We start from the raw sequence: 15,179 nt of genomic DNA on the forward strand, positions 1-15,179 counted from the left end.
GACGTTAATGGAAATTTTATTGGTTCTATTACTTTAGTTTTGATTTCGCCATTTGTTATCCGTATTGTATAGCTATAGCAAAAAAATCACGTGTGATTACTTTATTATAGAATGAAAATAGAAGAAGATTTAATAACGTGATTTGGTCACTTAGGTTGAACAATTTTTATAATTTTTATATTATATGAAAAATAACGTTTTATTATTTTTCATAAATTTTAGAACATATTGATAATTTTAAAATTTTTTTATCCTTATTGATGATCCATCTAATATATATCGATATTTAACATCTTTTATTTTGAATTATATTGTTTGATATTTACTATTTTATTTTTTAATATTTTTTTAATTAATTAATTTACTAATAATACTTCTATTCCTAAAATAGTACTTTATTTAGATTTGCTAACATTATTTAAAAATGTCATCTTTAAAATATTAGCAAAAAAAAAATATTAATAAAAAATAATATTGTGGAAGCTTATATATTTATAAAAATTTAAATAAGATAAAGTTTGTAATATTTAATAAATTAAACAAATTACTATTTAGAATATATTGCATTTATAAAAACATAAATATAGATATGTTTATAAGCATAAGTTTCCATAAACATCCACAATTTGTAAATAATCGAATCATAGTCATATATGGAAATATCTTAATTCACGCAAAAGCATACATGGATTATTAATTATACATCACACATGAATTGCCATGCTTTAATCCCCAAAATGATACACGACACGGAAAATGAATTAAGCGGAACGGACAAAATCGAAGCCACTTGTAAATTGAAATAAATCGAGTGTCTCATTAGAATTTCATAAAGAAAAATCGATAGGTGGAGGCATCAAGGCCATATCCAAGGTCACTCTATATAGATCCATCTAAATAGAACCTGCATCTTTTTTAACGCGGAGAGAATACAGACTCTAAAACTCTTCTCACATAAGTACCTTAAGTTATTTTATATAGTTTATATACATATACACACATATACAATTGATCAATCTATCAATATAATAATGTTTATAGATATTGATCGATTAAAATTTTTTATTTAATTTATTATTACTTATGATCAATCCTAATTTTTTTCATAATCATATTTCAGTTCTTATTCGTATTTATAAATTTAAATATCATCATTTTTTTATTCTTATTGATATTATTCTTCATTTTTAGTTTGTATCATCATTAAATTAAAAGAAAAGTAGATTTTATTTCACATAAAATACTATATAAAAATTTCAAATATCCAATTTATAAATGGCATTTGCAATATAAGATTCAAGATTTAACTTTGAGTGTGTCTATATTAATCATTTATGTTTTAATTTGTGATCTTGTTATAACTTATAATCAACTCTATAATCAAACTCTAGAAGAATCATAGTAATGCAAATGCAAACAGCAGCAATATTCAAATTTAATTCAAAAGGAATTAAATTTTTTCAATTTTTAGATATATGATTATATTTCGAATTTTGAAAATTTTAATTTATACTACTATGACTCTTATATTTTATATCCTATCATATTTTAACAACTCTTATACTTAATAATTATATTTCATTTATCTTTCGATCCATTACATCAATATATCCACACAAATTCATATATGAACTCTTGAATCCTTGAAAATACGGCTTAAAAGTTCTATGGGCAATATGGCGGATGAATATGGAAATCAGGGAATAGGCTTCTTTGGAACATTAATGAATTCATATATTCGCGGTGGACACTTATCTTGCGACCTTGATGCTTGCCACGCTCACAGAAGTATAGATGCGATCGATTTCACCTTATTTTTAACCCGCATAAATTAATGGTTCGTGGCATGGTGGGCGTGTCTTGACTTTCGATCGGCTCTTCAACTGGTGAAAAATATTTCCATCCCCTTATGATGCAATCTGCTTTTACTTAATTTAAATTTGACCTAAAATTATCAATTATTATTATTATTATTATTATTATTATTATTATTATTATTATTATGAAATTAGATTTTTTAAAAGATAATTTATACCGAGTTTCATTTAGATTGTTTAGTTGATACTTGATTCTGTTGAAGGTTATTTCCGGTTTGATTCAGATCTTGATAACTTGTGATTTGAATTGCTGAAAAGGATGCTCGAAATGTTCACAGATCGTTGAATTATAATTGAAATTGTGCTAATAGTGATATTATAGTAATGTTAGATAATATTAATTAACTCTATATTATTATATTATTGTTGCATTAGTATTAATATTTATTATTTTTTGATATTATGTTATATATAATACGAACATTTTAATTGAATTTTAATTAATATCATATTAGTATGATCTATATTATTATTTAAATCATGTTGACATCTATTTTGAATTAATTATATTAATATAAATATTGTATAATAGTTTTAATTATATCATGAGAGTAGTGTTATCATTTTATCATATAATTATATTGTTATTTTAATTTTTTTAATATAATAGAAATTTTATTTATTATCAATTTTTTTAATGATTATATAACAAAATACTGACGCAAGTTGTGATATTTAATAATATGAATAAAATAAAAAATATAAATAAAAAAAAATATATATTGTTAAATATAATAAAAATATAAATTAAAATATAAATTATAATATAAAAGATTAAAACAATTTAAGATAAAATAAAACTTCTTGACAATGCTGCGTGACATATGATCATCAGTACTTCCTTTGTTCTTTCATGTTGGTTGATTTACCGCCAGTACTGAAAATGCGCGTGACTGATCTAATCACCCCTCAACTTGTCGCATTGCGCGATTTTTTATCCTGTTCATTCATATGCACGCACGTGAAGCATCATATTTTTTTATCTGGGGCAATAACCCTGATCGCTTACTATATTTTGATGTTTAAAAAACACATTAACAATGAAGAGGAATTAATTCGTAAGAATTTACAAATGAAACATAACATGTCAGACAGTTATATTTTATATTTTACATTGAATTTAAAAGAATAATCATAATACAATTATTATTCTTCAATGAAAAATTGTTAATATACAAATTATATTATTAATTTATTTATAACGTATATATTTTTAAAATTATTAATTACATAAAATATAACCATATAACAAGATCTATTAAAATAAAAATAGAATAAATACAAACATGCTAAAAACATGCAGTTTGCAATATATTGATGTAAAATACATTTACAATCATATAAAGTGCAGCTATGCTTATTATATCATATTTCAGTTTTATTTACATCATGTTTAAAATTTATTTCGTTAACATATTGCATACAAATTTTAATATTATTTATATTAATTAATAAATTTTAATTTTATATTAAAATAATAAAATAATACATTATAACTTAAAAAAGAATTAATTTTTAATATATTAATTCTTTTTTAAGTTATAATGTATTATTTTATTATTTTAATATAAAATTAAAATATTAATATTAAAATAAAAATATTAATTAATTAAGATATTATGCAATATTTTATAAATTAAAATATCTAAAAAAATCTTCACTTAATTAATTTTCATTTATAATTAATTATACATTTTTGATCTTTATTTTCTTGTAATTCTCGAGAGAATAAAATTTAATTAAAATAACTCGAATATTCAAATGCAATTTTGAGAATGAATTAATTCAATTTCTAAATTCAAAGCTAATATTTTTGAATAATATTCTAATATAAAATATAAAATATAAAAATAATAATAGAAAATATAAAAATTGATTAATAATTTTTGGTACTATAAAATAAAATTTAAAATTTATTTTTATTTTTTTCAATTTTTTTTTCAAATTTTAAATAAAATAAATAATATCATAATAATATCATAGTAATATCAGTAAATCAATTTAATAACATCATGCTGATAAAAACATTGTATTTTTGTTGCAATTTTTCAGATCGCCACTCGCACACATTCTCGTTGTTACATCCAACGCCGATTCGTTCATTATCAGACGTTCGACGACTTCATAGATCGGCAGATGACAGCGTACAACTGATGTCGAGTGAATAAGATGCAAATATGTCACGATCCGCGGCCGGATCGAAATGGTTTTTCACGTTCAGAACGCGAAGCGTGCTTTGTTGGTGCTAAAATACCTATAAAAGTTCCCAAATTGTTTCAGAAAAGTGTGTCCACGTTGAAAGGATACTTAAAAACTCCTCGCCAAATTTACGTATGATCGCGATTCATCGAAACAATTTCTCGAGTTGCAAATCTCGAAAAGAAATAATTTTTCGAAGAATCATATAGAAATTGATAAACAGATTGATTTGATAATGAAGAGGATATTTCACATTTGAGTTGTTAATGTGAAAAAAATTTCGAATGTTTCGTGTTTTAAAAGTCGTGAAGTGTATTTACGAAAAGTATACGACTTGAAAAAGATTTGTAGATTATCTTATGTTACTTTTCAAATAGTTTGAATGTTCTTTGTTTCAGAGAAAATGAAAAAATCTTTGTTGCAAAATCAAAATATTATTATGAGGCTTAAAATCATGAAAAAAAAAGTATTATTAAATAATTTTATTTCTTTTGATATTTTATAGATATAAATAAGTGAACTGAAAATATGTGTATGATAAACACATATATTTGTTTAATAAGCAGCCAATATATCACAATTTTAAATATTTCGCATGCAATATGCTCATGAACAACATTAAAAATTGTATATATATGCTCTATGACAAAAGAAGCGACATCTATTTCATTGATTTTTCATATAAAATTTTAAGATTATCTATTCTTCAAAATAGAAAAATAATTGATGAAATTATTGCCTGCTTTTTGCAAAAATGCACATTTTTATTTATATATAAGATGCCGCTTTTTTCTTACAAATTAGAATTTATTAAAAAAATAATGAATTAGATGAATAAGATGCATTGCTAAAAAGAAATTTTATTACACTCACTCATGAATATAATATAATATAATTAAAAATGAAAGAAATTATATTTTATTGATATACATATATATATTATATATTTATTATTTATTTATATATTATTTATTATATATATATATTATATATTATATATTTTTGTTCAAAATATAAAATAATGGATATTTATAAATATTAATACGCGAGAATTTTCATTTTTATCATATATAAAATAATTATTGGTTTTTTTATTTTTACTGATAAAGAATTCATATTCATTATTATAATATTTTATATATTTATGAGTGAGTGTTCAAATTCAAAAAATTTTTGTGAAAATTAAGCTTTGCTTTAATTACAAAATTGTAGTCTGACGCAACCGAGCCTAGGATATTTGAATAAGCGCGTTATAAAATAATCGATTGCTACATAATTACATAAATAGGAAGGCCTATAATTGATCAAAACGATTATCTTTCTTATTATTTAAATTAGAATGTTTCTGGTTTCTCTAAGTAATTAAAAAATCAAGCGTGCGTGTTTGAAGTCAATTGATACGTAGACATGTTTATTTTTAATGATGGTTTGATCACGCAGCTATGACAGATAAATAGTAATAAAATAGTATTTTATTTAGAGTAATAATACAGTTCATAATTAATTTATATAATAATGAAAAATACATATTATCTTTTATTTCACAATTTTCATTATTAATATTATTTATTTTTAATTTATTATTCTGTTTTTAATTTCATTATTTAAAAGATATTAAATTGAAAGTAAAAAGAAGAGAAACCATAGAAAAAAGTCTATAAGAATTATGCAAGATAACTTAACCTAAGCATTGTTGCTATTTAATATTATTATTACGATTCTAAATCTTGAATATAATTATTAATTAATTTATGCTTCCATTTATAATATTATAATACACTTTAAAAATGTCAACAAGTGTCACTTTATATAACTTTACTTCGTAAAATTTTAGACAATATGATATTTAACAAATTGATGGTACTTATATATTTAAACAACATTAAAAACAACACAGTGTTTTTATAATATATAGTGTAGTATAATTTTTAATATAAATATTTTGCAAAAGTGAAATACCAACATTTACTTTGAATAAATGTATATTTTAGAATATTTTATATAATTTGAACGTATATTGTTGATTATTCAAGTTTTTTGTCTATAATAATATTGAAACTATATAATATATTTAATATATTTCAAATATTATTTCATAAAAATTATTAAAGAATAATGTATTATTATTATGTATTATTAACTTTTTTGACATTACATTATTTGCATCGAAAGAAATCTCTAAGTTTATATTGTTGCTGTTGTTATTAGTCTGTATTTATTCTGCACAAATTATTTTTTATCAATAGCATATGTATTTTCAATGCTATCGAAAAATAAAGATAGCATATAAATTGCAAGTATTATTAAATATGAGAAAATGCAAATCATTTCGGAATAAAAATTAATCATAATTAAGCGCTGACGATGCGCCAAATGTATAGGCCTGATCATAAATAACAAACTAGAATAATCATAGATTAAGAATCTTTTTTTATGCAAACAAGAATAGAAGACATGTTTGTCGGTACTTCGAATGTTTAGTGTGATTCACTTTTAAACTCGAAAGTATTTTTTTAATATTGTGATATCAGTTCACACTCTGCACAAATATCAACGAGTTAATTAAAACTTGTCAAGACTACTTTTGACTTTCAACGCACATAACCTATACTTTTTCTATATTTTATGTTTTGAAGTTAAAACGACAAACGAACAATTCTATTTATAATTAATTGTACTTATCATATATTGAAAACAAAATACGTTTCACTTGAAAAATATCATGAAACTAATTGTTTTTGAATACTGGAATTACAATTATAGGTAGCCAGTGGATTTATCATCATAAATGAAAAAAAATTTTAGCAGGGTTTATATGAAACTTTCAAAATAGTAGCATGTAAGAAAAGAAAAAGATCTAGAAAATTATTGCAATTATTATTGTATTGTAATTATAGTGTCCAATTGACTTGGCCATTGAGAATTGAGATTATTTCTATTGATATGCGATATTAGATACACTATACATGTGTATTTAGAGGCTCCAGGCAGTTTTGTCTTCGTCTGGATGCCAAATAGGTAAAAATATAAAAAAAAAAAAAAAAAAAAAAAAAAAAAAAAAAAAAATTAGTAGAAAGACCTATATAATATAATCTAGTCGAATATAATATATATACTGAGGACTGTGTTGTCACTTTTAAGGGAATATTAAATGAATACTTGTTCAAGTAATTCGAGTGTTGAATAATCAATAATGATGAAGTTAGATACGAATATTATTTCTACTTAAATAAGCTGAAATTACTTTTGTTGGAAAATGATGTTGAAAATTACAATAAACTCTCGATTTTATGAAGGCAAATTTATAAATCTTAAATTTGATAATCTTTTTTGATCTTTTTTATAACTTTGATATTAACTTGAAAGTTTGAATTCTTAAATAATTCTTAAATTTCTTACTAACTGTTGTTTTATTAATTCTTAGAATCAAGAGTTTATTGTATTTATATGAATCTTCATATTACATATTTATATATTTTTTTTTTTATTTAACAAAAGCACTTCGCAAAAACAATTATATTCTTGTATTTACAATTAGTTCAAAACTAAGGCACGATTTTATTAAAATGATATAAAAATAAATTTTTCAAATTACGGAAAAAACTAAATATATGTTACTTGTTGTTAAAAAATAATAATTTTATTTTAATATTGTAAAATATTTATTTAAATTTTTTGCAGCTGTTGTCATTTGTTAAATCGATTTTTCAAATTTTATGTGTGTGTGCTGTGCAAATAATTACTAAAAATCTTTGTTTATTTGAATTTTTATCAAAATAAAAGTTTGATTCTTTATATCTTTACATTTTATTAAAATTTTTCTAACCTCTTTAAAGAATATATTTCTTTATAAAAATGAAAAATATTCTTATATCAAAATTGCAATTAAATGATACTTGTAACTATGCAACTATATAATGGTAAGTATTATTTTCTTTTCTAAAATAATTATTTTATTTTGTAAATCGAAATAATAGTATATTAAGTCCAGCAATATAGATAATTAGTATTTATATTTTCATTTTGGATTTTATCTCAATTTCATTCTACTTTCAATTTATCAAATAAATAAAAAATTATTCGATACTATATATATACGTACATACATAAATTATATGTTTATAACATATATTAATAACATTTATCTTATAAATTTTTTAATTAAGATTAAATAACATATTGTATAATATAAAATTTGTTTTAAATAATATTTAAGTATTAAAAAAATAAGATATAAAATTTATACAAATTTTAAAAAATTATTTGATAAAATCATTTGTATACATATATTCGAATTATGCGCAGAACAATCTTCAACTAAGGGACATCTAGCGTAGAATTGAAAGGCGACATAAGTACATAAAGTAGATAATCAACTTCATCGCCTATATTTTTGTATTGCAAATCTAATTAAACAAATTCCAAAAGCAGTTGTATACGAAAAGTCATTGAAATGATTAGATATATATAACTGAAAATATTAAATAATTGCTTGATATTTAATAATGATTTCATAAATCGAATTAACACGAATATAAATATTAATGCATTTATAAATATCGATTAATAGCATCACAGAGTGATAAAAATAATTAAATTATAAAATGAAGGGTATTTTAATTTTCGATCATTTGAATGATGTTCTTTTTATGAAATGTAATAAAAAATTTGCAAATCATATACAAAAATTAGCTAAAATTCAAGGACTGATTTCTGAAATCAAGGTAAGTTTTTTTAAAATTTTTTACAAAATTCAAATTGTATAAAGTACAAGATTTTTATGATATATTTTTATGATAATTAAAAAATTATAATATTATATTTGAAGTTTAAATATTTTATATTATCTACTACTACTATATACTATATTTAAATTATATATTTTATACTGAATTTTATGAATATTTTTTTAAAAAAATTTTAGTCATTATATTATAATATTAATAATATTAAAATCCTTATTTTATGATATTAATTAATATTATAAAATTATTAATATATTTTTATATGTTTTATACAGGATGAAAATAATGAGGATTCAATTTTAAATCCAAATATCATAATGCAATTATTTTCACCTATTGTTACATCTCAACATGTAATGGCTTCTCAGTTTGGAAATTCTTATACTTCAATGAGATGTCATGATGGTACAAATATGGTATTTGATGAATTTATGGGATATACTTTTATTTATATATCTATGGATGAAGTAGAATTAATGAAAAGAACATTAGGAGTATATGTGGCAATCGTAAGGCATGTTTGTGGACCAGATGTTGCAGTGTAAGTTAAAATAATATTTAGAAAATTTGTTTATAACAAAAAATATGATATTATAATAAATAATTTAATTCCAGATTAAAGATAAACAGACAAAAAGTCTGTTTAGTTTCTAATTTATTAGATGCATGGATGCATTTAAGAAATTGTGAACAAAGTATGCTTACAGAAGCAATAGAACAGTTATCAATAAATACAGACTTAGGTGTAGCAATACTAAAAGTATTGCACGATGCTTGTGATAAATTAAAGGCACAATCTGAATTTTCTAATGTACACATCTTGATATTAGTGGAACAAAAATTTCTTTCATTGTATTCTAGTAAAAATGCTCATGATTTATATGCTTCTGATATATTATTGATGATGCTTATGTGTTGGGTAGTTAATCAGAGAAAAAAAGGGGATAGTCAATCTGGAATAAATAGTAACAATGATGATTGTATTGACATTCTTTTACCTGAAAACAGTTCTTCTAAAGAGGAGCAAATAACTTTTGGAACAAAGCTTGCAAATCCTACTTCAGAAGATATTACAAATTTATTTAGTATGGTTTTTACTATTATAAAATATTCATTTGTTATAATGTTATATGTTAATATGTTATTTTATTGTAGGAGGATCAAGAGAATCTTCTATCAACGAAGGTCTTTATTCATTAATGGATGATGAATTGTATAGTAATTTAATTTTACTTGGAACTGAGCATGATTATACAGCTAATGCAGTTCACATTTTTGAATTAGCAGATGGTATTAATCTCATAATGATAGTAGAAATTACTAATCTTGCTACATCATCAGGATTATATGATAGTTTCCATTATTTAAATATTATAAATGGTTTGCAACTCCAAAGAGATATCGATGAACTAAGACCAGCATTTGAAAATTTTGACTTAGCAATGAAAAAAACATTAGATGGAATTAAAAAAAATAGAGGTAATATCAGTAATGATGTTGATATGTGTCAAAGAAGATTACAGACAAAATGGGAATTCGTTCGAAAAAAATATATAGATTTATTAAAATCTCGAGATTCAGAATCTATTCTTCAAATTGAATCAAATACCTCTGGATTTATGGATAATTTGAAAGAATTATATCGACTAACGTGTTTCGATAAAAATTTTTTAAAACAAGGTGTTGATGTACTTACAACTGTAGGAAAACTCGTTCGACAAAAATTAAATGATTTTAGCGATTTTCTTAAAGTAAAAGCATTGAAAAATTTTACTCTTGGATCATATCCTTTCGTAATCACTTATATATACATTTGTATTATTTTTTTTTATTTTCCCTAATAAATCAAATATACCTCCTTAATGCCATGTAATCTACGAGAACTTCCCTAACAATCAACAAATATCTAGAAGAATTTCCAGGCCTTGTGCATTTTATCTACATAGATAGAATCACTCATAGATTGATTGCTCCAACATTAGATTTCACAAATCCTGAAACTCTTGCTCTTACAACAAAAAAGGTAATTTATTGAAAATTAAAAATTAATGAATTATTTAAAAATTTACTTTTGCAGATATGGAATATGGTTAAACAAAGCAGAATACACTTAGAAGAAGGACATTTATCAGTTATGTGGAAGGATACAACATTTAATTATGCTTATTTTTTATGGTTTGAGGATAGTTCTGTGAGTAAATAAATTTAAAGTGTGTGTAAAATCATAGCATTGATATTATTATTTATTATTATTATTATATATTTTTTAGGGATCACCATTAAAATATAAAGTTTATTTGAATCATATAATGAAAAATTTTCCAGTACCAGGAATAATTTGTGGCGATTATTACAGGTCTGTATTACTTATATTTAAATATTTGTTTTCATGTGGCTTTTTACTTTATGTATTATACAATTTTGCTGATTAGAAAACTAGCTGAGACATGTTTCCCTAAACTATCCATCAATAAAATCAGAATTTATGAACTTTATTGTGTTCATCTTGGATTGGCAACATCTTCATGTGTATTAGAACATTCAAGAAGACTTGCAGCAACAATATGGGAAGTTACAGGTGTTCCAAATAATCCAGCTGATATATTGTAATAACATTCCTTTAAAATACTTGTGTAAAAATAAAAAAAGTGAAGTTCTTATTGCGCGAATATCTTATAATACATTATAATACTAAAAAAAAAAATTATTTATGAAAATTTTAATTATTTACAAGTATTTAATATATGCAACATGTTAATATGTTATTTATACAAAATAATGATGCAAACTATTGTATTTATTTTATACATTAAATACTTAAAAATGAAATGATACAACTTAAAAAATGTACAAAAAAAAAAGAATGTATTTTTCTTTCCGAATTTCATAATTAATTTAAAAATATAAAGTATTGTAAATATATTTGGATAGATTTGTTATTAAAATAGTACAAAAAATAATATGAATGATAGTATACTTTTTAAATATAAAATTTTCGAAAAATGCGTATTAAAACCTATTCGGTACTTCAGTCTATGATGCCTCTCCACTTCATATAATACACAGATTCGATATTATGAACATCATACAATACCGTTTTTTTATATCTTTATAAGATTAAAATTTACTAGAAACGATCTTCCATATTATACAATATGCATATATAGTCAGTTTATATTTTAAAATATATAAATATTTACATTGCACCACACACATAATAAATGTAGCACAAGCGCTAAAATTTTTGTTGATTTTTTTGCAGGAAATGTTTCAAAATTTAAATATAAGTTGTTATAAAGCTTTTGAAGTAAACTAAAGATATAAGAACCACTTTTATTTAATGGTTATCAGTTACATCCAATTTACGAACATTCTCTACCTTTTTCTTTGTAACTTGACTATAAGATGTTTGCAAAGAAGTATTTTGTACATTATTTGTCTCAGATGATTCTGAACCTGAAGTCCTTTTAGCTTTTTTTAATCCTGAATAAACATCATGCATCGATTTGCCTCTACCTCTTCCAATACCACTCATATTTGTGTCACTTTTACAAATTGATTCTTTCACAATTTCTGAATCCACATTGGAAAGACGTTTGCTCTTACTAAATACATTTTCTGTTATTTCTGAATTTAGAAATGGTGATGGTTCCTGACTGGGACTATTTATTATGCTTGTGGTAGATGACTTTTTTAATTTGTTCTGATTAATATTTTTTTCAATATATATTGTATTTCTAAGTTTATGAGTACTTTGACTCTGAAATAAAATAATAATTATGTATATAATTATGTATCTAAAAAATATAAAATTACTTATAATATATATATACATTAATTTATTATAAATAAACAAAATTAATTTAAATTATAATACATAAATTATATATACATACAGTTGCAATAGAATGATCCTTGAATATTTCTGGATCTACATTCCTGGTTCGACATTCCTGATAAGTATCATCTGAAGATTCATCTGAAGATTCTGACTTTGGTTTTCTTTCATTAATTTCATCTTTTTTAACTTCATAAGTTTGACTACCATTAACTTTTGCCTTTTTGCTAAACATAAATTCCTTAACCTGTTTTTCAAGCTCTGCTACTTCAAGATCAGATTTACATAATTCTGGTATTAATTGACTCAAATGTTGCTCAGCTGCTTTTTGTATACTGATAGCAGATTCAACTGCAGATGTCTTTGTTAAATCCAAACTGAAAATAATAGTTTCAATTAATAAAGAATATTTTTTAATATATAAGTGAATATTAAAAATTTCAAATTGTATCTCTATCTTAAATATATTATATATATGTTATATTATATTATATATTACTTATTTACTTTAAAGATTCTATAAATTTAGTAAATATATCTGGAACATCAGATGATTTTTTGGTAGGAGTAGGTTTATAATCTGAACCTTCATGTGCAAATGAATTACTTCCTAAGTTACTTATCCGTAAAGGAACTGGTTCAAATGTTCTGTAATCAAATTATTTACAAAAATGAAATTTTTAAAGAAACATTATATATAAAAATTTCATTGAAAAACATACCCTCTTTTATGTCTTAAGAAGACATGTTTGAATTTATAAGTTCCCCCTTCATTACTTGTTGAAGAACTTAACAAACAAGTAACAAAAAACTCATTTTTAGAACCATTGTCATTACAAAAATATGAGGCAAATTCTTTATGTAATAATTTATCCCTGAATGTAGGCACCAAGCTTACATCTCGCCTGAAATGAAACCAACCTATCACTTGTTTACTCTTGTCACGTAAAAAGTCCTTTAACTTCTCTTTATTAATTTTGCCAAGAGAATTATGTAAAGTATGAGGTAATGGACAAGTTACAACAGCTTCAATGTCTAGAAATGTCAAAATATTATTGTAATGCTAAAAACATTTGCGTCAATGAAATATAAACAATCTAGTACTTACTATTGTATATTTTTATTGTTTCTACTTGATTATCTAAATCTGTATATGTTTTTATATGAAATTCAAGTGTTTCTCCTAGTAAAAAGCCCATCTAAAATATAAAGAATCAATATATTTTTTTACGGTGTTTTCAATTTTCCTGTTTATAAGGTTAGATTTTATTGAGGTTAAAATATTAAATTTCATAATTTAAATACGAATTGTCATATTAAAATACAAAATTATTAATAATAAACAAAGAAGAGAAAAAACTTTCTCACCTGATCTCCGCTACTACGAACATTTTCATAAAACAATAATGACAAAGCGGGACCTGAAATTGTAATGAGAAAATCACTATCCGCCATGTTGACAATTAACTGTTATCCGTTTTATAATTCTGCTTGTATTTTCTATTGTTATATTTCGTAGTTTTGCTGCATTACACATATATCTGTAACAATAATTCATGTTGTCCTTTTATTATAATATTAGAATAAATTTAGATAATGATTAGAAATTTAAAAAGATTTTACAACACATTTCCACTATAGAACTGTTGCGATTGTTAGTTAATGCGTCAATATTAAAATAGCTTTATAATGTTTATGTTGACATTATGTCACAATCAATCTTTTACTAAAATAATTCTATAATTATTGATTACAATATAAAGATTAAGATATATTTTATAAATATAAATTTTATAAAATTACTAAAATAAAAATTCTTTCACATATTTCCATCAAAATAAAAGATCATTTAATATAACGAATAAACAATCGAAAATCAAAATAAAATTTTTTTATTGCTTACATATTCATTTATATCTTTTTAATTCCTTTATTATAAATTAAATTGATATATGGTACACATATATTATTTTTTATATCATTTCTAAATTAAGAAAAAAATATATACATACAAACTCATAATCAACTAATGTAATTTGTATTTGTGATAGGAAATAGTAGGAATTTCAGGCATAACAGGAAACAAGAAAATTAATTTAAATTTGAAAATAAAAATATTTTCTTCAGTGATTTTTATCAATATTTATGAATTACCTTCAGTAAACTATTTTTTACGAATATATATAAAAATTTTATATATTAAATCAATTTGAATAAACATTATAAGATGTCAATATTTTACGATAACTGTATTAAATTATTTACAGTACTTATTTAAAATATTATATAAATATAAATTAAACAATCAATTAAATAATCACTATTTGCTTTTTTCTGCATTTTTTTAATTTAAATATTTATATAGTAAAATTTTGTAAAATCTATAAAAAATAAATAAAATGTCTTCTCATTGTTCAATTTCCTAACAATTTATTATAATTTTGAATATACAAAATATTTGTCAGAAGTGGGATTCGAACCCACGCCCACAGAGTGGACTGCGACCTGAACGCAGCGCCT

At 22.4% G+C, this 15,179-nt stretch overlaps 3 protein-coding genes across 13 annotated transcripts in view; 2 read left to right on the forward strand and 1 right to left on the reverse strand.

Annotated features, from left to right (window-relative positions):
* LOC102670919 overlaps positions 1-4,475 on the forward strand; it is a 34,959-nt gene extending 30,484 nt beyond the window's left edge. For all 7 annotated transcript variants that reach the window (XM_031514654.1, XM_006624683.2, XM_031514653.1 and 4 more), the window contains one exon: positions 3,930-4,475. In XM_031514654.1, coding sequence (XP_031370514.1) covers positions 3,930-4,045 — 116 coding nt within the window. In that variant the 3' untranslated portion in view covers positions 4,046-4,475. The remainder of the gene's footprint in view (positions 1-3,929) is intronic.
* A 3,917-nt stretch (positions 4,476-8,392) lies between these two features.
* LOC102670784 (Hermansky-Pudlak syndrome 1 protein homolog) lies at positions 8,393-11,781 on the forward strand. 3 transcript variants are annotated; one of them, XM_031514665.1, is made up of 8 exons: positions 8,393-8,800; positions 9,097-9,362; positions 9,437-9,906; positions 9,977-10,604; positions 10,700-10,844; positions 10,899-11,012; positions 11,092-11,177; positions 11,302-11,781. In XM_031514665.1, exons 1-8 carry the CDS (start codon positions 8,681-8,683, stop codon positions 11,429-11,431), a joined length of 1,959 nt encoding a protein of 652 aa, XP_031370525.1. In that variant the 5' UTR covers positions 8,393-8,680; the 3' UTR covers positions 11,432-11,781. The 3 variants fall into 3 exon arrangements, with proteins under 3 accessions (XP_031370525.1, XP_031370524.1, XP_006624745.1); XM_031514664.1 differs by having other exon boundaries at positions 10,706-10,844; positions 11,254-11,781; XM_006624682.2 differs by having other exon boundaries at positions 8,394-8,800; positions 11,254-11,781.
* A 291-nt stretch (positions 11,782-12,072) lies between these two features.
* The window catches only part of LOC102682011 (BRISC complex subunit FAM175B-like), a 4,261-nt gene continuing 1,154 nt past the window's right edge, over positions 12,073-15,179 (reverse strand). Inside the window, exons 1-7 of one of the 3 annotated variants that reach the window (XM_031514666.1) lie at positions 14,563-14,580; positions 14,028-14,200; positions 13,768-13,858; positions 13,382-13,694; positions 13,167-13,307; positions 12,718-13,036; positions 12,073-12,581 (exon numbers count right to left, since the gene is read on the reverse strand). In XM_031514666.1, the coding sequence (XP_031370526.1) occupies positions 12,159-12,581; positions 12,718-13,036; positions 13,167-13,307; positions 13,382-13,694; positions 13,768-13,858; positions 14,028-14,114 (1,374 nt within the window). In that variant the 5' untranslated portion in view covers positions 14,115-14,200; positions 14,563-14,580 and the 3' untranslated portion in view covers positions 12,073-12,158. Of the gene's footprint in view, positions 12,582-12,717; positions 13,037-13,166; positions 13,308-13,381; positions 13,695-13,767; positions 13,859-14,027; positions 14,201-14,282; positions 14,491-14,562; positions 14,581-15,179 lie in introns of those variants that run through there. The other 2 variants (XM_006624680.2, XM_006624681.2) reach the window with 2 other exon arrangements.

The sequence above is a fragment of the Apis dorsata genome, unplaced genomic scaffold (assembly GCF_000469605.1).
Source record: "Apis dorsata unplaced genomic scaffold, Apis dorsata 1.3 scaffold_1093, whole genome shotgun sequence".
Lineage (NCBI taxonomy): Eukaryota > Metazoa > Arthropoda > Insecta > Hymenoptera > Apidae > Apis > Apis dorsata.